Here is a 25,741-nt window from a genome sequence, read left to right as displayed (position 1 = left end):
TTAACAGGCCTTTGACTGTGACAAAGGAAACCTGATTCCTTTTAGTTCTGCATAATTTTATTCCATTTCTATGGCTCTAAAATATTCATTTTACAGATGAGGAAAGTAAGGCTTAGAGTATTTAACTTACTATAGGTGGGAGGCATGTGGATTTATATTTATAGTTTTCAAATATACCCCATCCCAGTTCTGACTCTTTGGTTATTTTCTGTTGCTTTTTAATGAGAGAGATCACTTTGTATTCTGAAACCATGAGCAATGCTTTTTTTTTTTTTTCCATTTTAGTAGCACTAAATAACTAATAAGCTATAAAATATTAGATCTCTTATATTTTACTACAAAATCAATACAGATTTTATGCCAATTTTTTTAACCAAAAAATGTGGAATGTGGTCATTATTGAAGCCTTTTAAAACACACATACGCACACACACACACATACACATATCATGCCAGTATTACTTATAAATAATTTATTACTAAACTGGTTCAAGATTAAGAGGCATGAAATACTCAGGAATATACATTAATTCAGTAGTGGCAATTGTGTGGCAAAATAACAGTAATTTTTTGTGGGGGCTTTTTGTTTATGTTTTAGTTCTTACCATAATCAGAAAATCATTTTTACTGTTTTAGAAATATGAAATACTTTAATAAAGTTGTGAAATTAATAAAATTCTATGTAGTTAATTTTTTTTTTTTTTTTTTTTTTTACCAGAATGAAACCCAGGGGTGCTTAATCACTGAGCCACATCCTAGTCCTTTTTAATTTTGAGACAAGATCTCACTAAGTTGCTTATTAGGGTCTTGCTAAGTTGCTGGGACTGGCTTTGAATTTGGAGTCCTCCTGCCTCAGCCTCCTGAATTGCTAGGATTATAGGCATATGCTACCGTGACCAGCTATGTGGTCAAATCTTTAAAAGCATCTATTCCACTAGGGATCTAAGAAAATTCTATAAATATATACATATATGTACATGCATACATACAATTGTGTGTGCATATGTTGTCTGTATTCCTTAAATTCTAGCATATCTTATAAAAGTTTGGTACTACAGACTATAGTAATATTAGTGTCCTAACCCCATGGCTATTTGATTACTTTGTGATTGTGACCGAATTATAAATTATATATTTATAAATATCAAATATATTTATATATTTAACTTGAAATTCTTAGTTTATATGGGAATATGTAGGAATTAATATTATTTGGTGATAGATAATCTTTCAGGAAGAAAGAACAGCATCCTTTATAAAAGTCCTCAGTAAAAAATAAGAAAAAGGGGCTGGGGTTGTGGCTCAGTGGAGAGCACTTGCCTAGCATGTGTGAGGCACTGGGTTCGATTCTCAGCACTGCATATAAATAAATAAAATAAAGGTATTGTTACAACTAAATATTTTTAAAAAGCATTTACAGGATTTTATTCATTCATTCATTTATTCATTCATTTTGGCGGGCTGGGAATTGAACTCAGGGACTCACACGTGCCAGGCAAATTATACATTGAATCTCATATTCAAGCTCCCCAGAACTTTTTTTTTTTTAAAGGAAATATTTACATTGACCACAAGAGTTATTGAGAAGTGAGCGAAATATCTATCCTCATGACATTTGTTATAGAAATGTTTTTCAAAAAATGCCAGACAATTAAGAGAAAATTTTGTACATCTGAAATCACCTAAAACTGGACTGCATGCACATAGCACTGAGTCTGATCCCCAGAACTGGGAAAAAAAAAAAAGAAGAAGAAAGGAAATAATTCAGAACTGGTCAACTGGCTTTTTCCCCCCTCAACAGTTCAGGGGTTTTGTTATTTATTTGTAGGTCAGTTTTACTTTTCTATTAACAGTTGATAAGCCTTCCTGGTCTTGGCAGATATAGGGAATTTTTTACAGTAGACCTAACTTTCTTTTTATTGTACTGGGGCTCGAATCCAGGATGCTTTACCACTGAGCTATACGCCCAGTTCTTTTTATTTTGTATTTTGAGCCAAGGGGCTCACCAAGTTGCTCAGAGTCTCCCTAAATTGCTGAGGATAGCCTCAAATTACTGTGATCCTCCTGCCTCAGCCGCCCAAATCACTGCTGTTACAGGCATGTACCACTATACCTGATTTCTAATTTTATTTCTAATAACTGTGTGCCAAGTGGAATCTGTGCTGGATGCTTTAATTAAGAATTCAGAAGAGATGCAGATGTTTTAATCTAATGCTCTTTTTCCTTAGGAACAAGATCATGGTGTTGGCCGGACTGGAACAGTCAATAGTGTTGGAAGTAATCAGTCTATTCCCAGTATGTCTATCAGTGCCAGCAGCCAAAGCAGTAGTGTTAATAGTCTTCCAGATGCCTCAGATGATAAAAGTGAACTAGACATGATGGAGGGAGACCATACGGTGATGTCCAACAGTTCTGTCATCCATTTAAAACCTGTGAGTATTTGGATTTCAGTGAAAAATTTCAACATTAGTGAATAATTTTTATCTGATTAGTTTAAGTAAAGGAAGTTTTCTTTTAAGTTTCAAAAGAATGAAACATATTTTAAAATAGCAGTAGTCTTGTTAATTCCTAATCTGTTAACTGCATTTAGAAAACTAAATGTTTTGAGAATATAAGAATTTTTCACAGAACCAAAAAAATCTTAGAAGAAAAAATATAAAATATTATGTACTATATTATTTGAAGTTCTTACATGGAAAATAAAAATTAAAGAATAGGAAAGATGTGCATGAAATTTATGATAATGATTGCTGTTGAAGAATGAAGGAGAGTTGGAATGAGTGAAAATCAAAAGTGACTTTTACATTTTTCATAATTGTATCTTTAAAATAAGACTAATTGTAGAAAATTATAAATTTAGGGTTTAGGAAATGTAGGTGCAGCCTTATTGCCTTATTCTTTGTAATTCTTTTTTTTTTGTGGGGGTGGATACTAAGGATGGAACTCGGGGACACTTGACCACTGAGCCACATTTCTAGCCCTATTTTGTATTTTATTTAGAGACAGGGTCTCACTGAGTTACTTAGCACCTTGCTTTTGCTGAGGCTGGCTTTGAACTTGTGATCCTCCTGCCTCCGCCTCCCAAGCAGTTGGGATTACAGGCATTGCAATTCTTTGCAATTTTGAGTGTAAGTTTTTAAATTTTCTCAAAAATTTTGGAAAAGTCAGATTATTCTTCTTAGCAACTTGTAGGACTGTTTTCTTTTTTACTTCATGTCTTACAGTATTTTAAAAGTTATGGGGCTGGGATTGTGGCTCAGTGGTAGAGTGCTCGCCTAGCACATGCGAGGCCCTGGGTTTCATCCTCAGCACCACATAAAAATAAAATAAGCATATTGTGTCCAACTACAACTAAAAAATAAATATTTACAATAAAAATAAAAGTTATTAGGTACAGTGCCAAAAGGAAAAAACCAAATGTCCATCAACAGATGAATGAATAAACAAATTGTGCTGTACAGAATATTATTCGTTTAGAAAAAAATGAAATTCTGAAACATGCTACTCTGTGGATAAATGTCAACATCATGCCAAAGGCTGGGCATGGTGGCGCATGTCCGTAGTCCTGCCTGGCTCAGGAGGCCAAAGCAGGAGGATTGCAAGTTCAAACTCATCCTCAGCAACTTATTGAAGCCCCAAGCAACTTACTGAGACCCTCTCTCAAAATCAAAAAAATAAAAGCACCTGAGTATAGCTCTTAACTGATTTCTTCAGTGGTTAAGTGTCCCTGGGTTCAATCCTCAGTACCCATCCCATCCTGCCCCCTGAAAAAAGAGAAAAAAAAATATGCTAAGGGACATAAGCCAGACAGAAAAGGACAAATACTATATAATTAAACTTGAATGAAATACATGTCTATAATAGGCAAATTCATGGGGATATTTAGAGGTTACCATGGGATGAATGGAAGGTGAAATGCAAGCTGTTGCTAATGGATGGAGTCTCTGTTTGGGGTGGTGAAAAAGTTTTGGAAATAGTGGTGATGGGTACACAACATGAAAATGTAGTTAATCTGGGTTAAAAAGGCAAGTTTTTTGTTAGACATTTTTTAACACATACATGAAAGCTACTAAGAATGATGGTTATGCAGTAGTAGTATTCAGGGAAACTTCCATTTAATTTTCATATTCGTAGGCAATGGAATCAATCATAAGATTATTTCTGTAAGTAGATGGTTGTTACTTAACTGACTTCTTCAGTTAATGAATGGAAGTTTATAAGGAACAGTATCAGTTCTTTAATATTTAAAACCATTTTTTAATTGCTTGTTTTGTACAGAAGGCAAAAATATTTGTACAGAAGGCAAAGGTAGTTTTAAGCTGTATTGCTTCTAAAATCCAAAAGCCTTTATGTCATTAATTTTTATTACTATTAAAGTATTAGCTACATGTTTCATTATGTTTGTTTTTAAGTGACATTAAAACTTTTCAGTTTTACTTGTAATATGTAGGTTATAAGCCAACCATGTACATTTCCTTATCCTAATCTGTTTTTTTTTTTGGTACGAGGGATTTAACTCAGGATCACTCAGCCACTGAGCCACATCCCCACCCCTGTTTTGTATTTTATTTAGAGACAGAGTCTCACTGAATTGCTTAGCCCCTCACCATTGCTGAGGCTGGCTTTGAACTTGCAATCATGTTGTTTCAGCCTCTTGAGCTACTGGGATTACAGGTGGGCGCCACCACGCTCTGTTCATTATCCTGAATCTGTATATTACTTCATACACTGTGGAAACAATTTCTCCTAATTCTAGTTGTGTTAAAGATAAAATGACAGCATTCTCATTTAATTTTTTTTAACCTTTATTTTATTTATTCATTTTATGTGGTGCTGAGGAATGAACCCAGCACCTTGCACATTCTAGGCGAGTACTCTACCACTGAGCCACAACCACAACCCATCATTTTCTTAAAATAGATTTTTTAGTTGTTGATGGGCCTTTATTTAATTAATTTATTTATATGTAGTACCTCACATATGATCGCCACTGAGCCACAACTCCAGCCCTTATTTTTTTGTTTTTGATTTCTAAAATTATTATTAGATTTATTGATCTAGTTGACTTTGAACTTTAATTTTCTTGAAGTTTCAAACAGTTTGTGTAGCTTACATGATATTGTCTCTTTCTTTGCTTAGGAAGAAGAAAATTACAGAGAAGAAGGAGATCCTAGAACAAGAGTATCAGATCCACAATCTCCTCCCCAAGTATCTCGCCACAAATCACATTATCGTAATCGAGAACACTTTGCAACCATAAGGACGGCATCACTGGTATGTACTTCCCCAGGCCCAGATGGAAATATAGTTTTTCATGTTGAACTTTGGACCCAAATATAAATATATCTTATTTTTTTGTACTGGAGTTTGTTTTTCAAAACTTTCATTCAACATTTAAATGCCTGTTATGAGAAGAATGTGTAAAGCACACTGAAACATGGTAAACTAACAGTGTCTTCAAGACATGCCCACAAATAAGTAATCTTTTGAATATATCAAATACTTAACATAATTACAAAGTACTAAATAGTTATTCAGATAACTTTTTATTAGTAACATAAAAGAAGCATTTATCAAACAAACTGTTGGAGCATTTAGAATTATTAGGTTTTTAGGGCTGGGGTGGTGGCTCAATGGTAGAGCGCTTGCCTGGCATGCGTGAGGCTCTGAGTTCGATCCTCTACACCACATAAAAATAAATAAACAAAATAAAGGTATTGTGTACAACTAAAAAATAAATATTTTTAAAAAAAGAAGGATTAGGTTTTACATACAGGGAGAGGAGAAATGGTATTTCCATGTAAGAATTGACAATAAGGTAACATGAGGGTAACCACTAAAAAGGTAATGTTTGGAAATTGCAAATAATCCTATTTGGTATGCTGTAATCCTAATTTCCCAAATAACAATAAATATAGATTTATTTGTTCATTACAAACATGTTATAGTGGGGCATTTAAAACTCTGTTCAGTTAGACACGTGGGACTAAGAACATAATAAAGGATGCTAGGAATTGAAAGAAATTACATTAATATATCATGTGAAAAGTAGGTTATTAGAGAATAAGACAGGGAAAAAAAGTTATTTGAGTCATCTAAATTGCTACATAATAAGCAGAATTACTGTATAATCAGATTTTATAAATCCTATGCCCATGAATCTGTATGGCATGTGGAGTCAGAAATGCAGTACCCCCTCCACATACATGCACTGTTATTCTGCAACATGAAAATAATGCTTTAAACAGAGCAAATGGCAGGGATTATTTATTTATTTATTTGTTTGTTTGTTTATTTATTGATGTCTCTTGGTAGATGTATAAAGCAGGTTGAGATCTGGGGAAAATCTCTTTGTGACATGGCATGTATTAAATGTTCTCAGGCAAGTCTGTATCTCAAATGTTGGCTTCCTCAAATTAATAAATAACATTTATAGATTTAACAAATCAAAAACCTGAAAAAGAGTTTTATATATTTGGCAGAGGGGAGTACCAGGGATCACTTAACCACTGAACCATACCTTCAGGGTCCCCTCCTTTTAATTTTTATTTTAATTTTTTAGTTGTTGATAGCCTTTCCTTCCTTCCTTCCTTCCTTCCTTCCTTCCTTCCTTCCCTCCTTCCCTCCTTCCCTCCTTCCTTCCTTATTTTTATATGTGGTGCTGAGAATTGAACCCAGTGCCTCACACATGCTAGGCAAGTGCGCTACCACTGAGCTACAGCCCCAGCCCCAGCCCTTTTTGCATTTTATTTAGAGACAGAGTCTCACCAGGTTGCTTAGGGCCTCTATAAGTTACTGAGACTGGCTTTGAACTCCTGATCCTCCTGCCTCAGTCTCCTGAGCAGCTGGGATTATAGGCGTGTGCCTCTATGCCTGGCAAGAGTTATATTCTTGAACCTAGTATTTCCACATATTGTAAATAAAATATTCAGAGAGTATGTAGCTTTTTGCACAAATAAACATTGCTGTGTTATATTTTATGAGTACTTTGCCTTCTTTTGTTTTGAATTTTTCTTCATATAATAAAATGTACAGATCTTACGTAGTCAATTTGAGGAATATTTAAATTGATATACACCTAAGTTAACCATTACATAAAACAAGAGATGTCAAATTTCCTTCATCTTACAAAGTTATTTTTATACTCCTTTTTAGTTAATTTCTCATTTCCGTGAGTATCACCTTTTGTTTCATAATATGTTTTGAATGTTTGGGATTTTATATGAGTGGAATAACATAGAATAATGAATGCATGTTATTGAATAACATGTTATTGTGTTCAACAATGTTAATTTTTTTCTCTAGAAAACCTTTTCATTGTGTGAATATACCACCATTTAAAAAAATATTTTTATTAGTTATTGATGGATCCTTATTTATTTATTTGCTTATATGTGGTGCTGAGACTCATACATGCTAGTCAATTGCTCTACCACTGAGCCACAAACCCAGCCCCCTACCACCATTTGTTTATCTATTCTTTTCTTGATAAACTTTTAGTTTGTTTCTGTTTTGGAACTGTTATACATAAGATTGCTGTAAACATTTGTGACCAAGCCATGATGTGAACGTGATCTCTTTTTTTAAATTATAAGTTTTGGTGGTACCGGGGATTGAATCCTTTTTATTTTTTTATTTTGAGACCTCACTAAATTGTCCAAGCTGGCCTCGAATGTGGTTTTCTGCTTCAGAAATACAGGTGTGTGCCACCATGCCCAGCTGGTCTTTTAATTTTCGTTTGAGTAAATACCTAAGGGTAGAATTGTCAAGTTCTAGGGTATATGTTTCTTTAATTTTATAAGAAACTTTGTCAGTTTTCAAAAGTGACTGTAGCATTTCACATGCCAATTAGCAATGTATAAGCATTCTAGTTGGAGTCTGAGGCAGGAAGATCACATTTGAAGCCAGCCTGGGCAACTTAGTGAGTTGTCTCAAAATAAGATAAAATGGGCTGGAAATATAATTCAGTAGTAGAGTGCTTCCTTAGCATGCTTAAGGTCCTATGTTCAATCCCCAGTACCACCAAAAAATAAACAAAACAAAAACCAAATCACTGAAAACATCTGGTAAATTAAATACAAGTGTTGGTGAAGATGCAGAGAAAAGGGAACTCTTGTACATTATTGATGGGAATGTAAAACAGTTTAGGAGTTCCTCAAAAAAATTTAACAGTAAGTGAGTGGCAGGAATGATAGCTTGTTCCTGTACTTCCAGAGACTCTGGAGGCTGTGGCAGGAGGATCACAACTTCAAGGCTAGCTTCAGCAACTTAGTGAGACCCTATCTCAAACTAAAACGTGCTAGGTATGTGATTCAGTAGTTCAGTGCCCCTGGGTTCAATCCCCAGTTAAAAAAAAAAAAAAGAAACAGAAAGAAAGAAAACTAACAATAGAGCCAGGCATGGTGGCACACACCTGCAATCAGAGCTTTTTGGAGGCTGAGGCAGAAGGATACCAAATTCATGTCCAGCCTGGGCAACTTGGTGAGACCCTGTGTCAAAAAATAAAGTAGTAAAAAGTGCTAGGGATTTAGCTTAGTAATAGAGCACTTTGGGTTCAATACCCAATACCACCAAAATTAAATATATAAAAAACTAACAATAAGAACTACCATATGATCCAGTACTCCCATTCCTGAGCACATAACCGGAGGAACTGAAATTAGTATGCCAAAGGAATATCTATACCCTTGAGTATATTGTAGTATTCACAAAAACCAAGATGTGGAATCACCCTAAGTATCTATCAATGTCTATCAATGAATAAAGAATGTGTTCTGGGGGCTGGGGAGGACGGATCATCATTTACAACAACATAGATAAATCTAGAATATGCTATGCTAAGTGAAACAGTCCCACTTACATGTAGAATCCAAAAAGGTTGAAGTCATAAAAGGGGCTAGGTAGGGGTGAGAGGGAGGGAATATGTAGAGTTGTTTGTGAAAGCACACACAGATTCAGATAGACAGGAAGACTAAGTTTTGAGATCTGTTGCACAACAGGGTGACTATAGTCAATAATGATATATTGTATGACTAAATTTCAAATGTCTCACTATGAAAAATGATTGGTAAATGAAGTGATGAATATGTTAATCAGCTTGATTTAATCATTCTATATTGTATATCTATGTCAAAACATCACATTGTACTCCATAAATGTGTACAATTATAATGTCAGTCAAACATAATTTTATAGGCTAGGAGTATAGTTTGGTGGTAAAACAAACCCTTAGATTGTAATAAAGCCATGGGGTTGATTCCCAGCGCTGCCAAAAAATAATACTAACCTTTATAAAAAACTGAAAACAGACAAGTTCATGTACATACATATTCATAGAGGCACTGTTCACAATAGCCAAAAGGAAAGGGTCAAATGTGTGTCAGTGGGTGAAAAACTAATTATGATATATTTACAATGAAATATTTTTCTGCTATAAGAAGAAATGAGGTAATGATACATTCAACAACATAAATGAACCTCAAAAACACAATGAAATATATTTAGACATGTATCACTTTCTTTATTTTTTTTTTTAATGTGGTGCTGAGGATCAAACCCAGTGCCTCACACATGTGAGGCAAATGCTGTACCACTGAGCCACAACCAAGCCTTACATCACATTCTTTTATACATACATACATATATATATATATATATATATATATATATATATATATATATATTTTTTTTTTTTTTTTTAGAGAAATAATTTTAATATTTATTTTTTAGTTTTCGGTAGACACAACATCTTTGCTTGTATGCAGTGTTGAGGATCGAACCCAGGACGCACACATGTCAGGCGAGCGCGCTACCGCTTGAGCCACATCCCCAGCGCATATCACATTCTTTAGTGAAATATTGAGAATAGGTAACATTGTTGAAACAGAAAGCAAATTGTTGGTTAGGTTGCTAAGCAGAAGAATGAGAAGTGCATGCCAGGTGTGGTGGTGCACACCTCTAATCCCAGCAGCTCAAGAGGCTGAGGCAGGAAGATTGCAAGTTCAAAGCCAGTCTCAGCAACTTGGCAGAGACCCTGTCTTAAAAGAATTAATAAAAAAGGTCTGGGGATGTGGCTCAGTGGTTAAATGCCCTGGGTTCAATCCCTGGTACCAAAAAAAAAAAAAAAAAGAAAAAGAAAAAAAAAAGTGAAGGAACTGTGAGTAGAATTTTCTTCTCAGGTGATACATGTTTTCTAAATAGATAAAGCGCATGTATTTAAAAAAAACACAGTGAATGGATTAAGTGTCACTGAATCTTTCAATGTAAAATGATTAATTTTAGGTTCTATGAACTTTATCTTAATTTAAAAATCGTATTTATATATTTTTTCTTTGTGATCATTGGTGTTTACATCCTGCCCAAGAAACGTGCTTACTTTCAGGGTCATGAAGGTATTTTATGATTTCTTCTGCTTTATTATTATAGATTTTGTAGTTAGATAAGAAATCATCTCAAAAATAAGAAAGAAAGATGTCATCCTCTTCACATTCGTTTTTATACATTAAGTGAGAGATGTGAGAGTTCACAGTTTTTTTTTTTTTTCTGTGTAAAGAAGCACTTCTTTTAGGGGCTGAGATTGTGGCTCAGTGGTGAAGCGCTTGTCTAGCACATACGAGGCCCTGGGTTCAATGCTCAGCACCACATAAAAATAAATAAATAAAGGTATTGTTTCCAACCATTTCCAATAAATAAAAAAATGTTTAAAAAAGACAAAAAAAAAAGAAGAAGAAGCAGCAGCAGCAGCACTTCTTTTAGCAGGATTTGTTAAAAGTGCTTTTTTTTTCCCTCTGAATTAACTTGAGTTTTTGGTAGAAAAATGTGTGGTCTGTTTCTAGATTTTTTGTTGTTGTCCTTGTTGAAAGGGAGTATTGTATGTTGCTAGTACCAGTGTCTTGATCATGGTGCTCTCATCCTTCTGCTTTGTTTTTTCTAAAGATTATTTTGGCATTGTAGGTCTTTTACATTCCCACATAAATTTTAGAACCTGTTTGTCTGTTTCTTTAAAAGACCTGCTGGAAATTTAATTGGAAACTGCAACATTGGGATCTCTTAAATTAATTACCTAGTTAATTAATAGTAGGATGGTCTAAATGCTTTTGAAAGAAAATGTTTTGCTTTCTTTTCTTTTTTCTCCATTGTTTGTATGTCTAGGTTACAAGGCAAATGCAAGAACATGAGCAGGACTCTGAGCTTAGAGAACAGATGTCTGGCTATAAGCGAATGAGACGGCAGCACCAAAAGCAACTGATGACTCTGGAAAATAAGCTAAAGGCTGAGATGGATGAACACCGCCTAAGATTAGACAAAGATCTTGAAACTCAGCGTAATAATTTTGCTGCAGAAATGGAGAAACTTATCAAGAAACATCAAGCTGCTATGGAAAAAGAGGTAGGTGGCTATTGAAGTATTATTAGTTTATTTTAATTTTAGCTTTTGTCTATCTCATAATTAACTGATATAGCATTTTAATATTGGGGTATAAACTGTTTTGTGAATTGATGATAGATCAGTCACCAAAAAAGATGGTTCATGTGTGTTTTTCTAATTTTGTGACTTAATATATGCATTTTGAGTATGAAAAATATTATGATATATTTTAATACAAGTACTAGATCTGGGAAATAATAGGCATGGGATCATTTCCTGATACTTGATAGCTTTATAGTATCCCATTGGATAAGTCATTCAACCATTTTAGTCTTTTGATACCCTGCTTATCTGAGGACTTTGGTAAATCTTATCAATAGTTGATTTAGCTCTCAAAAAATTATTCATGAGTCTCTACTTCTGTGTATTTTTAAGAAACATTTTTAAAATTTTTGTTGCATTCTATGTCAGAATACAAAGAATGTTTGAGATTATATATTGATTCAGATTCGTTTACGAATGAGTTTTCATTACTATATGGTACGGGTATATTTTCAGTATTCTAGTTGCTTTTTCCTGTAGTGTTTTTGGTGTCCAATCAGTTTCATTTTATTTTGCTAGTCACATTTATCAAGTAACATGTAAACTTCTTAGTAAAATCACATAATTTTATCAAAATATGTCCAAGTTGAACATAATGCATTGAAGCATTTTTATCATAGCTGCCCTGTTCTTCCCCACCAAAAAAGAAAAAAAACTGACCGTGTAGGGAAATTGGCAAAATAAATTATGGTATAAATAAATATTTGATTTTGAATTTTTTGGGGGGCGGTACTAGGGATTAAACTCAGGGGCATTTGGCCACTGAGCCACATCCCAGCCCTATTTTGTATTTTATTTAGAGACAGGGTCTCACTGAGTTCCTTAGTGCCTTGCTTTTGCTGAGTCTGGCTTTGAACTTGCAATCCTTCTGTCTCAGACTCCCAAGCATATGGGATTACAGGCGTGTGCCACCGCACCCAGCTTGACATTTTTTTTTTTGTTTTACTATTTTTTTAGTTGTCAATGAACCATTATTTTGTTTATTGATATCTGGTGCTGAGAATCACGCATGCTAGGCAAGTGCTCTGCCACTGAGCCACAACCCCAGCCCTTGAAATTTTTAATAAAAAAATTATAGATATTTTGAATACGGATAGGTGATGGGCAGTACTTTTAATAGCTTGTGAAGAGGTAGATGCTGACATATTAGAAAAGCAATTCATGAAACAGGATGTATAATGTGATTAAAATTTGTTTTAAATTTTTTGTCCTAGGGCTGGGGTTATGGCTCAGTGGTAGAGTGCTTGCCTAACACATGTGGGTCACTGGGTTCAATCCTTAGGATCACATAACAGTAAATAAATAAAATAAAGGTGTTCTGTTCATCTGCAACTAAAAAGTATTAAATTTTTTTTGTTGTTGTTCTAGGAAAAAATTAAAACATGTATGTACCAAAATGCTTACATTGGTTTATATTTGGGTGCTAAAACATGAGTTTTTTTTTTCTTTTTTCTTCTGTATTTCTAAAATGTTCTATAATTAATATGTATTACATATATACTAAAAAATGAAATAGTTTATAGGCCAGATATAGTGGTGCTCACCTGTAATCTCAGCAGCTAAGGCTGAGGCAGCGGGATCACAAGTTTAAAGCCAGCCTCATCAATTTAGACCCTATCACAAAATTTAAAAAGGGCTGGGGGTGTGGCTCAGTAGTTAAGTGCCCCTGGGTTCAATCCCTGGTGCCCCACCCCCACAAAAAAGAGTTGCAAAAATAAAATAGTATGATATCTAGTATTTAACATTTTTATAGTATTTAATATACAAAATAAAGATCAATATTTAGCTAGGCACAGTGGCACATTCCTGTAATCCTAGAGACTCGGGATTGAGGAAAACATTTGTTTGTTTTGTTTTATTGAAGGGAGGATGTATTCCTGTTAAATGAAACCATTTTAGCCCAATAAGAGATTGATATTTCATTTATTTATTGCAGTGCTGGTGATCTAACTTGGGGCCTTGCCAAGCGTGCTAGGCAAGTACTCTACCAATGAGTTACATCACTGGTCTATCCCAGTATTTTAAAATGAATTCCAAATTAGTGATTCTTTGAAGTTTAAATGATAAGGATGCTGAAAAACACTTTATAATTTGGTCAGGGTTTTTTGTTTTTGTTTTTGTTTTGTACCAAGGATTGGACCCCGGGTGTTTAACCACTCAGCCACATCCCCAGCCCTTTTTAAATTTTTTAAATTTTTGAGACAGTGTCTCACTAAGTTGCTTAAGGCCTCATTAAATTGCTGAGATTGGGTTCAAACTTGTGATCCTTGTGCCTCAGCCTCCCAAGCTCCTGTTGATTACAGGGTGGACCACCAGGCCCACTTGGTTGGGTATTTTATTTTGGTGTTGTTTCTACTGATTTTTGTCCTTAAGAAATAAGTATCTTTAGTGATGTATGTTAAACTGCTGCTTTTAACCTATCTGCTTTAAATCTATCTACTTAACTAATTTGATTCATTTTAAAACTTTCATGTAGGCTAAAGTGATGGCCAATGAGGAGAAAAAATTTCAGCAACATATTCAGGCCCAACAGAAGAAAGAACTGAATAGCTTTTTGGAGTCCCAGAAAAGAGAATATAAACTTCGAAAAGAACAGCTTAAAGAGGTACTTATTTTGTACAAATTTTGTGTCAGTTCCTGCTTATTAATTATATTCAATGGTTCTCACTCATAAAGCGTGTAGGGTAAAATTTTCTTCTGTTAGCTGTGACCATTAAATGTGTATCAGCTTATCCAAAGATATTGATTATAATTCATTACCCTTAACTGCTTGAGTTTTCTGGTTCAAGAGGATCTTAAAAAGAACCTTTCCTGAAAAATGTAAATTATTTCACTTATAATAGCTTTCCTAAGTGCCTATTAATTAACTGACTCATTAGAAATAAAAATACCTGAGAAAAATAAACACTGCAAGATCATATCTTAAGGGGGCTGGGGTGTAGCTCAGTGTGTAGCTCAGTGGTTAAGTGCTTGCCTCACATGTGTGAGGCGCTGGGTTTGATCCTCAGCACATAAAAAAATAAAAATTAGGAAAAAATTTTAAAAAGATCACATCTTAAAATTGGACATTTTAACTACATCCCCAGCCCTTTTAAATTTTTATTTTGCAACGAGTATTGTTAAGTTGCTAAGGGCCTTGCTAAATTGCTGAGGCTGGCCTTGAACTTGGATCCTCCTGCCTCACCCTCCCAGGTCACCTATGATTACAGGCATATACCACCACCATATATGGCATCACTCTCACAAACTGCTCATTTATATGCTTTTTATTTGTATTTATTCAAATATCTTATGAACTAAACTTGTAAAGAATTGATCTCTTTATAGAGATCTTTATAGCCAGGCTTGGGTAGCACATGCCTGTAATCCCAGCAAATTGGGAGCCGGAGTCAGGAGGATCTAAAATTTGAGGCCCTAAGCAACTTAGTGAGATCCTGTCTCAAAATAAATGAATGAGGAGCTTGGGATGTGGCTCAGTGGTAGAGCACTTGCCTAGCATGTGTGAGGCACTGGGTTCAATTCTCAGTACCACATAGAATAAGTGAATAAAATAAAAGTATTGTGTCCATCTATAACTAAAAAAAAAAAATTAAAAAAATAAATAAATTTTAAAAATAAAAGAATGAGAAAATGGCTGGGGATGTAACTCAGTGGTAAAAACTCCCCTGGGTTCAATCTACAGTACCCCCAACACCCCCCAAAAAGTAGTGATTTCTGAAAAGAAAATACAGATTATTTGTCTCTGAAGAATCATACCTAGGAAAGATAGTTGATTTATATTTTATATAATGTTGATACTCTTTAGGATGAAAATATTATTAATTAGCATCCTAGGGTTTTCCTCTTTGAATATATCATTAGGGCTTTTTTCATTTTGCCCATTGTAAATGCATTTTCGTGGTAGTTTTTGAGATGATATTTAAGATGATATAGAAAGCATTTGTTTTGATTTGTTCAGTGGCTACTAATGCTGAAAATGAAGTAAAGTAAATTTCTGTTCTAATCACGGTTTTGCTGATTTTCCATTTACTTTCTAGTTCTTTTATACTAAGTTTATCTATAATTTTGTTGAAAACATAGTATCAAGAATGTAAATTGAGGACTAGGGTTATGGCTCAGTGGCAGAACACTTGCCTAGCATGTGTGAGGCGCTGAGTTCGATTCTCAGTACCACATATCAATAAATAAAATAAAAGTCATTGACAACTAAAAAATATTTTTTAAAAAAAGAATATAAATTGAGATGATATTTTACTTTGTTTTAGCCCTAATTTTAATTCCTATGTAATTTTTTTACCAGAAAACACTGCCTCTGTCTTCTAGGGAAAGCTTTAAGGAAGGATGTGTTTTACTTTATTAACCAATCATTGTGTCCTTTAAAGCTAGGAACCATCAAGATGTAACTGCGTAAAGCTAGAAAGTATGCGGGTTTTCTAGAATACATATATCTTTTTGTTGTTGTTGTTAAATATTTATTTTTTAGTTGTACAGAATACCTTTATTTTATTTATTTATTTATTCTTACGTGGTGCTGAGAATCGAACCCAGGGCCTTGCACATGCTAGGCGAGCGCTCTACTGCTGAGCCACAACCCCAGCCCCACATATATCTTTTTCTTGTCCTGTTTCATAAGTAACTCAAGAAAGAGGAAAATATTACCTGCTTTCTCCAGATCATTACCCTGTCTGATCATTAGAGAGAAAGCTATTAAATACTTCTATTTAAGTTTACCGTATACTAAGTGACGCATTCATACAGCTAATTATGTATCATGAACTGAGTTTTTTTTTTTTTTTTAATGTTGCCAGGAGCTGAATGAAAACCAGAGCACCCCTAAAAAAGAAAAACAAGAGTGGCTTTCAAAGCAGAAGGAGAATATACAACATTTCCAAGCAGAAGAAGAAGCTAACCTTCTTCGACGTCAGAGACAATACCTAGAGCTGGAATGCCGTCGCTTCAAGAGAAGAATGTTACTTGGACGGCATAACTTGGAGCAGGACCTTGTCAGGGAGGTGTGTGTGTGAATGATGTGAAAATAATAATCCTTTATCACCAGACTCTTTCCTGAATATATGCCAGTCACATCCCACTTTCAGAGCCTTTGTACTTATTTTTTTCTGTGCTTGAGTCATTCTTCCCCAGATAATCACAGGACTTATTTTCTCTTTTCTTTGTTTTACTCAAATGTCACCTGCCCAGACTTGCCTTCCCTGATTACCAAATCTTTTTTCCTTTGAACAGTCCTTGTACTTTCCCCTCTTATGCACACACACACATACTTTGGGGGAAATGGAATCTGTTTCCCCTCACTAGAATTGAAGTTGTAAAAAATTTGCAGACTCTGTTCAGTTCTTTATATTATTATCAGTCTGGCCCATAGTAGGCATTCAATAAACAACTTAAATAATATATGAATAAGAGAAGTATTATTTTTAAATATGGGGATTAATTGGTCAATCTTTGCCTCTGATTTGAAATGGATACTATTAATGTTGCCATTTAAGATTTTTTATAATCATTTTAGCTATTAATTGGGCAAATAATGTAGAAACTTATGCCAGTAAAAACAGTTGTCCTCATGATCAGGACCTGTTAACATAAATAAATTTATTTCTGGGAGTGGATTAAAAGCTTCAAATGTAGCATAATTTTGCAGATACTCTAATAATCAAAGCAATGTTAATAAAACGTATCCGTGAGATAAAAGAAAAACTTAAAAAGAGATAATATCTAGTCTTGGTAGTAGCATGGATTATTGGACACTCTTAGTAAGAGTATCAGTTACTACTGCCCTTTTGGAGCATAGTTTAGCAGTAGTATTTCGGTTTTTGTTTTTAGGAGGTTTTGTTTATTTGTTTTTGTGATGCTGGGAATTGAACCCAGGACCTCATGCATGACCAGCAAGCATTCTACAACTGAACCACATCCCTAGCCACTAGCCCTGGCTTTTAAAATACATGTATGTATGCTTTTATCTACTTCTTGAGTTCTTGTCCTCCAAAACAAAAACATGATTATATGATATGTTATATATAGATGTTTATTGAAACAGTTAAAAATCCAAAAATGGAAACAATGTAGTTATCCAGTCATATAGGAATAGTTGTGGGGGGGGAAATGCTATCACAAAAGCCGGGTGTGGTTAGCTCATGCCTGCAATCCCAGCGGCTCGGGAGGCTAAAGGCAGGAGAATCACAAGTTCAAATCCACCTTCAGTAACTTTGAGGCACTAAACAATTCAGTGAGACCCTGTGTCTAAATTAAAATATAAAATAGGTCTGGGGATGTGGCTCAATGGTTGAGTGCCCCTGAGTTCAATCCCTGTGGGAGACCAACCTTACACGTGACTGAGTCACACATCCCTGGCTGGGTGCTGAGGTGCTCAGTCACAGCGCAAGGGCAAGGGGTTATATTACAAAGGAACAGGTGAGTGTAGCTTCACCCATGGGGCTGTAGCAAGACACACCCATGCACGAGACACCACCCACATTTCTGTGACTGAGCACCTCAGCACCCAGCCAGGGAGTGTGACTCAGTCACGTGTAAGGTTGGTCTCCCACAAATCCCCAGTACTAAAAAATAAAATGGTATCAACAAAGCAGTATTTGAGCCAGTAATGGCAGCACATACCTGCAATCCCAGCTACTCAGGAGGCCAAGGCAGGAGTTCCAGGACAGCCTGGACAACTTAGTGATATCCTGTCTCAGAATAAAAAACTAAAATGGCTGGAGTTACAGTTCAGTGTTAAAATGCCTCTGGGTTCAATATCCAGTACCAAAAAAGGTGGGGGCGGGGCGGGGGCAGTAGCTTTCAGTGAAACTTTTAAAAAGTTTTTAACTACTGATCTTATCTGGAGGTAGATATATATTACACTGGTAAGTGAAAAGAGCAAGTTAAACATGCCTGAAATGTATATTATTGAAAATATATTTTTTAAATAATGAATATGTCACAAATAAAAAGAGAAAAGATGAGAAGCATATGCACCAAACTCTTGGCTTTCTGGGGAGAGGGTTTGCAGGAACTAAGGGAGGGTGAGTATGACTTTTACATAATGTGTATGTGTGCACTGGTTCTTTTTGATCTTAAAAAAAATTTTTGTTTTTAGAATTAACATTTATTGAACACCTTTGCTGGGTAGTATTCTGAGAACTTTTTATTTATGAACTTATTTCTTCCTCACATTAAATTTGTGAAACAAGACTGGGGGCGTGAGGGTTTTGTGTTTTACTATGTTCTTAGCATGCACAGGCCCTAAATTTTACCCCCAGTACCTCCAGAAATAAAAGAAATCACAAAACCCTAATATTTACTATGTAGCTATAATTGAAGCAGAGGTTTAATTGCATCGTTTTTTCCCCCCTTAGGATTTTGTTTTTTTCTGTCATTGTACAGCTGTAAATTATACCTTTGTCTTTTGTGTTATGGAATAGGAGTTAAACAAAAGACAGACTCAAAAGGACTTAGAGCATGCCATGTTACTACGACAGCATGAATCTATGCAAGAACTGGAGTTTCGCCACCTCAACACAATTCAGAAGATGCGCTGTGAGTTGATCAGATTGCAGCATCAAACTGAGCTCACTAATCAGCTGGAATATAATAAGCGAAGGGAACGAGAACTAAGGCGAAAGCATGTCATGGAAGTTCGACAACAGCCTAAGAGTTTGAAGGTATCTTTAGTGTAAGCTTCTTGACAAAGGGGAAAAAAGATAAAAGGCATCCATAGAAGCAGAAAAAAACTAAGACACATGTCTGGTCACTACGAAATTGAGCAGCCTTTTCGCTTTTTAGCATCTTCAGTGGGTTTCAGTGCTTGTCAACTCCAGATATTAGCTTATGTATTTCTCTTCAAAGTACAAACAAATGGCTAAAACTTTCTACTGTGGGAAGTACCAGGAAATAAAAACCAAGATTGTCATTTTAAATATATCCAGTATCCACTGGGTGCCTTGATGCATGCCTGTAATTTCATCAACTAAGGAGGCTGAGACAGGAGAATCACAGACTAAGACCAGCTTTAGCAATGTGGTGAGACCCTGCCTCATAAAAATAATATAAGTAGAAAAGACTGGGGATATAGCTTAGTGGTAAAGTACCCCTGGGTTCAGTCACTAGTACGAAAGTAAATACATGTACCCAGTGTCCTATGCTTGGATTATATTTCCCATTTGTCAACAGTCTGTTCACTTCTCTCTTTTGTCTCAAGTAATATAGTTTTAGAATATTTATTTGCTCTAAAGGTGATTTATATGAAATATAAAAATAAAGTATTTTTCTTTCTTCCCTTGTCTGTTCAGCTACCTTGTCTATTCCCTTTTACCAAATTTGTGACTTAACGGTTCACAATTCTAAGAAATTTTCAAATTTTGTAACTTGTAATAAACATAGAAAATTGAATCAAATGAATCTTGTGTGTGTGTGTGTGTGTGTGTGTGTGTGTGTGTGTGAGAGAGAGAGAGAGAGAGAGAGAGAGAGAGAGATACTGGGGATTGTACCCAGGGGCACTTAATCACTAAACCACATCCCCAGACCTTTGTATTTTTTGAGACAGGGTCTCACTAAGTTGTTTAGGGCCTCACTAAGTTGCTGAGGCTGGCTTTGAATTCTCAATCCTCTTTGCTCAGCTTCCCCAAACTGCTGGGATTACTTTAAAACATTCTTATTAATTGAGTTCATAGAATAGCCTGTGATTTAACATGTCTATTAAATTAATTATGGTTTTAAAGCCAGTAGCACCCAGAACTAAACCAAATTCAAAGTTTGTTTGTTTTTTCTAATTATACAATAAATCTGATATGACTAATTTCTTTGGGGCTTGAGTAAAGAATAATTGTTTGACTCTTTCTGTGTCCTGTTGTTAGAGCCTTTTTAATTTCAGAATTTATTAAAACCTAATATATTTTTTTCTTATATGCTACATAACAAATGAAGAGAAAATGTTTCACAGTTATAATCAGACTTTTAAATAGGATACTTCTATTTGATGACAAATGAGCCCAGGGTCTTACTCTAGGTGGCGGGGGGGGGGGGGGGGGAATCTCCATTTTCCTCTTTATTAAAGTTTATCTCTTCAAAGGTCAATTTGAACAATACATTATAGTTTCTAACACCAAGTCCTGTTTGTGTTTATTTAAGTTCAATGATTGCCTCTTCCAACCTTCTGTAAAACTTTTAAACTAGAGAAGGGGAGACTTCATATCTAGCTCGTATATATGTTGACTAAGATTTGTATGTTGGGAGGGTGTTTCTACGGAATGGGTGGGGTAAATACCTACTGCCTACTCTGCTGTTTCTTCAGTTGCCATCCAGGTGATCCTTTTTTGTCAGTGTTATGAGAGTAGAGATAATGTAATGTTTTTCTTGTTTTCACTTGAATCAAACATTGAGGGATGTAGTTTATTCTTGGTATAAAGCATTAATCTTATTCACATTGAAGTAAAAACTTTTAAGGAGGTTCCCCCCACCTTATTTGGCAGTGGTATGTAATGATTACAATTTTCTTTGCACAACAATAAACAAATTTTTTTAAATGTACTTTTATATTAGTTTTTTAAATATAGTTGTAGGTGGACAGCATGCCTTTATTTTGTTTTTTTAATGTGGTACTGAGGATCAAACCCAGTGCCTCACATATGCTAGGCAAGTCTCTGCCAGTGAGCTATAGCCCCAGCCAGTAAACAAATTTTTTTAGTTGGATGTGGTGGCACATTCCTGTGTTTCCAGCAACTCGGGAGTCTGAGGCAGGAGGGTTGCAAGTTGGAGGCCAGCCTCAACAATTTAGTGAGGTCCTAAGTAACTCTAGAGGCCGTGTCTCTCAAAATAAAAGCCCTGGTGTAGTGGAACACACCTGCTAAGGAGGCTGAGGCAGGAGGACCTCAAGTTCAAAGCCAGCCTCAGCAATGGTAAAGTGCTAAGCAAGTCAGTGAGACCCTCTCTCTAAATAAAATACAAAAACAGGGTTGGGGATATGGCTCAGTAGTCGAATACCCCTGAATTCAACCCCTGGTATGCCAAAATAAAAATAAAAAGGTAAATAAAAACAAGCTAGGATTGTGGCTCAGTGGTTAAGCATGCCTGGGTTAAATCCCCAATACGCACCTCCAAAAACAAGAGTAGACCATTACTAAGTATCTTTCTACTTAATTTATTCTCTTAAGATATCTAAAAGATAATTATAATAACATTATTAATATTAACCAGCTACTAATACAAACTTCTAGTCATCCTCAGGTTTGGTACATAGAATGGACAAAGGAAGTATGGTCTATTATAGACTGTGTAGTTAGAGTTGAGATTGACATTAAAAGAAATTGGAGGAAAGGTATTTTAGATAAAAAACAAAATAAAGGGCTGGGGCTGTAGTTCAGTGGCAGAGTACTTGCCTAGAATGTATGAGGCACTAGATCTGATCCTTAGCACCACATAAAAATAAACACATAAAATAAAAGCATTTTGTCTGTCTACAACTACCAAAAAAATAAAATAAAATAAAAAAAAACCCAACAGAATAAATATGCTTTATTTTCTGTCTCAGATATCTGATGAAAATTTGACTTGCTAATAAAGTGCTTTTATTACTCTTAATTCTTAAGAAATTTAGTTTTTGATTGTTTTATGTTTTGATTATGTTTTATTATGATTATACATAGTTTTTAAGTAATTTTATATTTACTCCTATCACTAAATTTACTAGTGAAATAATGAGTATTGCTTGAAGTCCTGTGATAAAATATTTGTTGTTGTTGTGAAAATGCATAGAATCCAATAGTTTGGCCAAACAGCCAAATGCAAAAAGTACCTGCAACCTTAGCATCTGACCTTTTTGGTTTTCCTCTTACTAGACTTTATTTGAGTATGCACAAGATATACCAAATGCAGTATGTTAAAACTTACATACATCCATCTTTTTTCTTCCCAGTCTAAAGAACTCCAAATAAAAAAGCAGTTTCAGGATACCTGCAAAATCCAAACCAGACAGTACAAAGCATTAAGAAATCACCTACTGGAGACTACACCAAAGAGTGAGCATAAAGCTGTTCTGAAAAGGCTCAAGGAGGAGCAGACCCGCAAGTTAGCCATCTTGGCTGAACAGTATGATCACAGCATTAATGAAATGCTCTCCACACAGGCTGTGAGTTTGCTTTATTTAGGCAAAACAAATTTAGTGCCTCTTTCCTTCTACCACTGAAGAAAATCCCAACAATTAAAATATTTGTTGAAAATGATAGCTCTTCTGAAGCTAGGGAAACAGTAGTAGTGATCCATATTCTTCCTTTTCTCAGCATTACTTGGAAATGTTGTGATCTGTATAGAATTCTCACTGAAACATTTAAGAGGTTCTATATCAGCTCCATTCAGGAACAGAGCCCAGTAGCTTTAGAAGATTGCAACAGGAGCTTTGGTATGCAAAAAGTAGTATTATATTGGAAATCCAAATGGTCACATTTGAGTGCAAATAAAATATATTGAAAATTTTTTTGTAAAGGGACAGATGATAAATATTTTAAGCTTTGCAGACCAGGAAGCATAGTTGAGGATATATGTGAGTACTTACATAACCATTTAAAGTATAATCATTTCCGAATATAAAAATCATACATAGCTGGGCATGATGATGCATTCCTATAATCCCGGTGGCTCAGGGGGCTGAGGCAGGAGCATTGCAAATTCAAAGCCAGCATCAACAACTTAGCAAGACCCTGTCTCAAAAAATAAAAAGGGCTAGGGATGTGGCTTAATGGCTAAGTGGCCCTTGGCTTCAATCCATGGTATCCCCCAAACATCATTCATAACTTGAGGGCTGTAAAGCAGCCACCTATATAGTTGATTGTCCTTTGTTGTATAGTTATTTCCACTAGGGAGGAAGAAATTGAATTTTATATTACCAAATCAGATTCTAGGTTTTTCATAAGAAAAATGTAGTTATTCAACCACCCTTCAAATAGCTTATGATAGCTTTATCTTCATAATGCCATCATTGGTTATTGTGCCTTTCTTTATCAGATATGTTTACTCCTGGACACATGAGAAAACAATTACATAGCATACGAAAGAGTAGTCTGTTTTCTATCACTCCTTCTCCTTTCCATAAGTCATGAATAGATAACTCACAGTGGGATATATCTGTTTTCTTTTGCTTTCAGCTGCGTTTGGATGAAGCACAGGAAGCAGAGTGCCAGGTTTTGAAGATGCAGCTGCAGCAGGAACTGGAGCTGTTGAATGCATATCAGAGCAAAATCAAGATGCAGGCTGAGGCACAACATGATCGAGAGCTTCGGGAGCTTGAACAGAGGGTCTCCCTCCGCAGGGCACTCTTAGAACAAAAGGTATAAATAATAGAAGGAAGATAATTATCCTAGTATGTGCTTTTATCAAAAACATTTTATAAATATGTGCTTTATATTGACAGGTTACATTACATTTCTTTCATAATACCTTATGTCCTTAATTCTAGTTTGGTACAATTTTTTTTTTTTTTTGGTTGCTCTTGGTTTTTTTGTTTGTTTGTTTGTTTTTAGTTCTAGATGGACACAATACCTTTATTTTATTTGTTTATTTTTATGTGGTGCTGGGGATCGAACCCAGTGCCTCACACATGCTAGGCAAGTGTTCTACCACTGAGCTACAACCCTGAGCCCCTGGTACGGTTTTTGTTTTTACTTTTATTTAAAATTACTAATTCAGTAATGAACCTTATAAATAATGAGTTCTAAAAATCAAAGGATATAGTTTAGTAGTAGTTGTTAGAGAAAGAATTTGAGGTTGTGTGCAGTTAGTTGAATTGTGAGAGTAGCAGCTCTGGCTCCATGTTCCTCACTTCTTTTGTATACCTAGCTCTACCTAAGGAGGTTGGAGAGAGACTTGAATAGTGAAGAAAAAGAACTGCAGTAATTGCCTGGGAGAGGCAGGGACAAAGGATCAGGAATATGTACTTTACTCATACATCCTTGGCCTGGAACTATACAGATTGGTGGAAGATTACTGAGGGACAGAAGGTAAAACCAGTTCCACACAGGTGAAAAGTTAGGCTGAAAAATGTCACTTTCTGGTACACCTTTACTTTTTTCTGACTTTTTCTTTGTCAGATATATAGAGAATAGAACTAGAATCTCCAAATTCATTTTCATCCTTTAGGATACTAAGGAGTGTGTGTGTGTGTGTGTGTGTGTGTGTGTGTGTGTTGGGAAATTATAAGAAATGGTAGAATATCAGTTGTACCCAGGATTCAGAGTTATGTTCCAGAATTCTAAGTTCCCAGCAGCTGGTATAGTCTCAAATCTTTTGGGCACTGTTAATACCTGCCTATCAGTCCTCTTAAAGTTGTCACTGTTTGTAGATCATAGGCCTGTAGATTGTCCTCTATTTCCTGCAGCTCTTGTGATAAAAATAGAATACTTTATTAAATTAAAAAAATATATGTATTTTTTGTTAATGGTGATGGTACTAGGGATTGAATCTTAGGCCTCACTTAATGTGAGACATGTGCAATATCACTGAGCCACACTCTCACAGTCCCCTTAAATGTAACTCTTTTTAAAAACACACAAAAAAAGATGTTACTATTTCTCTTTTTGTTGGTTTTTGGTTGATTTTGGTTTTGAGACAGTCTCGCCATGTTGCTGAAACTGGCCTTGGAAACTCTGGGGGTTTTTTTGGTACTGGGGATTGAACCCAGGGGCGCTTTACCACTGAGCTATATTATCCCCAGTTTTTTTATTTTTTATTTTGAGACAGTGTTCACTAAGTTGCTTAGGACCTTGCTAAATTTGCTGAGGCTGGTCTCAAATTTGTGATCCTCCTGCCTCAGCCTCCCCTGGCTGTGTGTGGGATTATAGGTTTGTGCCACTGCTTCCAGCTTGGCCTTGAACTCTAGATTTCCCTGCCTCAGCCTCCCAAATAGCTGGGATTACAGGCTTGTACCACTAGCCCAGCCCCTTTCTTTCTTTTCTTTTTTTCTCTTAAATTTATTTTTCAACTGATAGGAAACGTTATAACATAAAAACTGTACAAGGATGTTACTGTTTCTCTGGCACAACTGTCTTTATTACCAGCTTTTTTGAGAGATGCATATTTCTAAAAAAAAAAAACTGTCAGGTTTCTACTTTCATATTTAAAATAATTATCACTTGAAGGAAAACTCCCTATGGTATTTTAGGAATGGTGGTATGGGAAAAATATTGGTACTGTTGTTAAGTATGGTTGTAATTTTAGCTCCACCTAGTGGTGTAGAGTTAAAGGTCAACTTGCATTTTTTCAGAAAGGTCTTATT

The 25,741-nt window shown here is 35.3% G+C and overlaps 1 protein-coding gene across 1 annotated transcript in view; it reads left to right on the top strand.

Moving 5' to 3' along the window:
• Window positions 1–25,741, top strand: part of Taok1 (TAO kinase 1) — a 132,776-nt gene that overhangs the window by 89,100 nt on the left and 17,935 nt on the right. Inside the window, exons 12-19 of the mRNA XM_027924423.2 lie at window positions 2,229–2,432; window positions 5,140–5,274; window positions 11,152–11,388; window positions 13,946–14,074; window positions 16,278–16,481; window positions 18,903–19,142; window positions 22,391–22,603; window positions 23,616–23,798. Coding sequence (XP_027780224.1) covers window positions 2,229–2,432; window positions 5,140–5,274; window positions 11,152–11,388; window positions 13,946–14,074; window positions 16,278–16,481; window positions 18,903–19,142; window positions 22,391–22,603; window positions 23,616–23,798 — 1,545 coding nt within the window. The remainder of the gene's footprint in view (window positions 1–2,228; window positions 2,433–5,139; window positions 5,275–11,151; window positions 11,389–13,945; window positions 14,075–16,277; window positions 16,482–18,902; window positions 19,143–22,390; window positions 22,604–23,615; window positions 23,799–25,741) is intronic.

The sequence above is a fragment of the Marmota flaviventris genome, chromosome 17 (assembly GCF_047511675.1).
Source record: "Marmota flaviventris isolate mMarFla1 chromosome 17, mMarFla1.hap1, whole genome shotgun sequence".
Classification (NCBI taxonomy): domain Eukaryota; kingdom Metazoa; phylum Chordata; class Mammalia; order Rodentia; family Sciuridae; genus Marmota; species Marmota flaviventris.
This window is presented reverse-complemented; position numbering and strand designations above follow the sequence as displayed.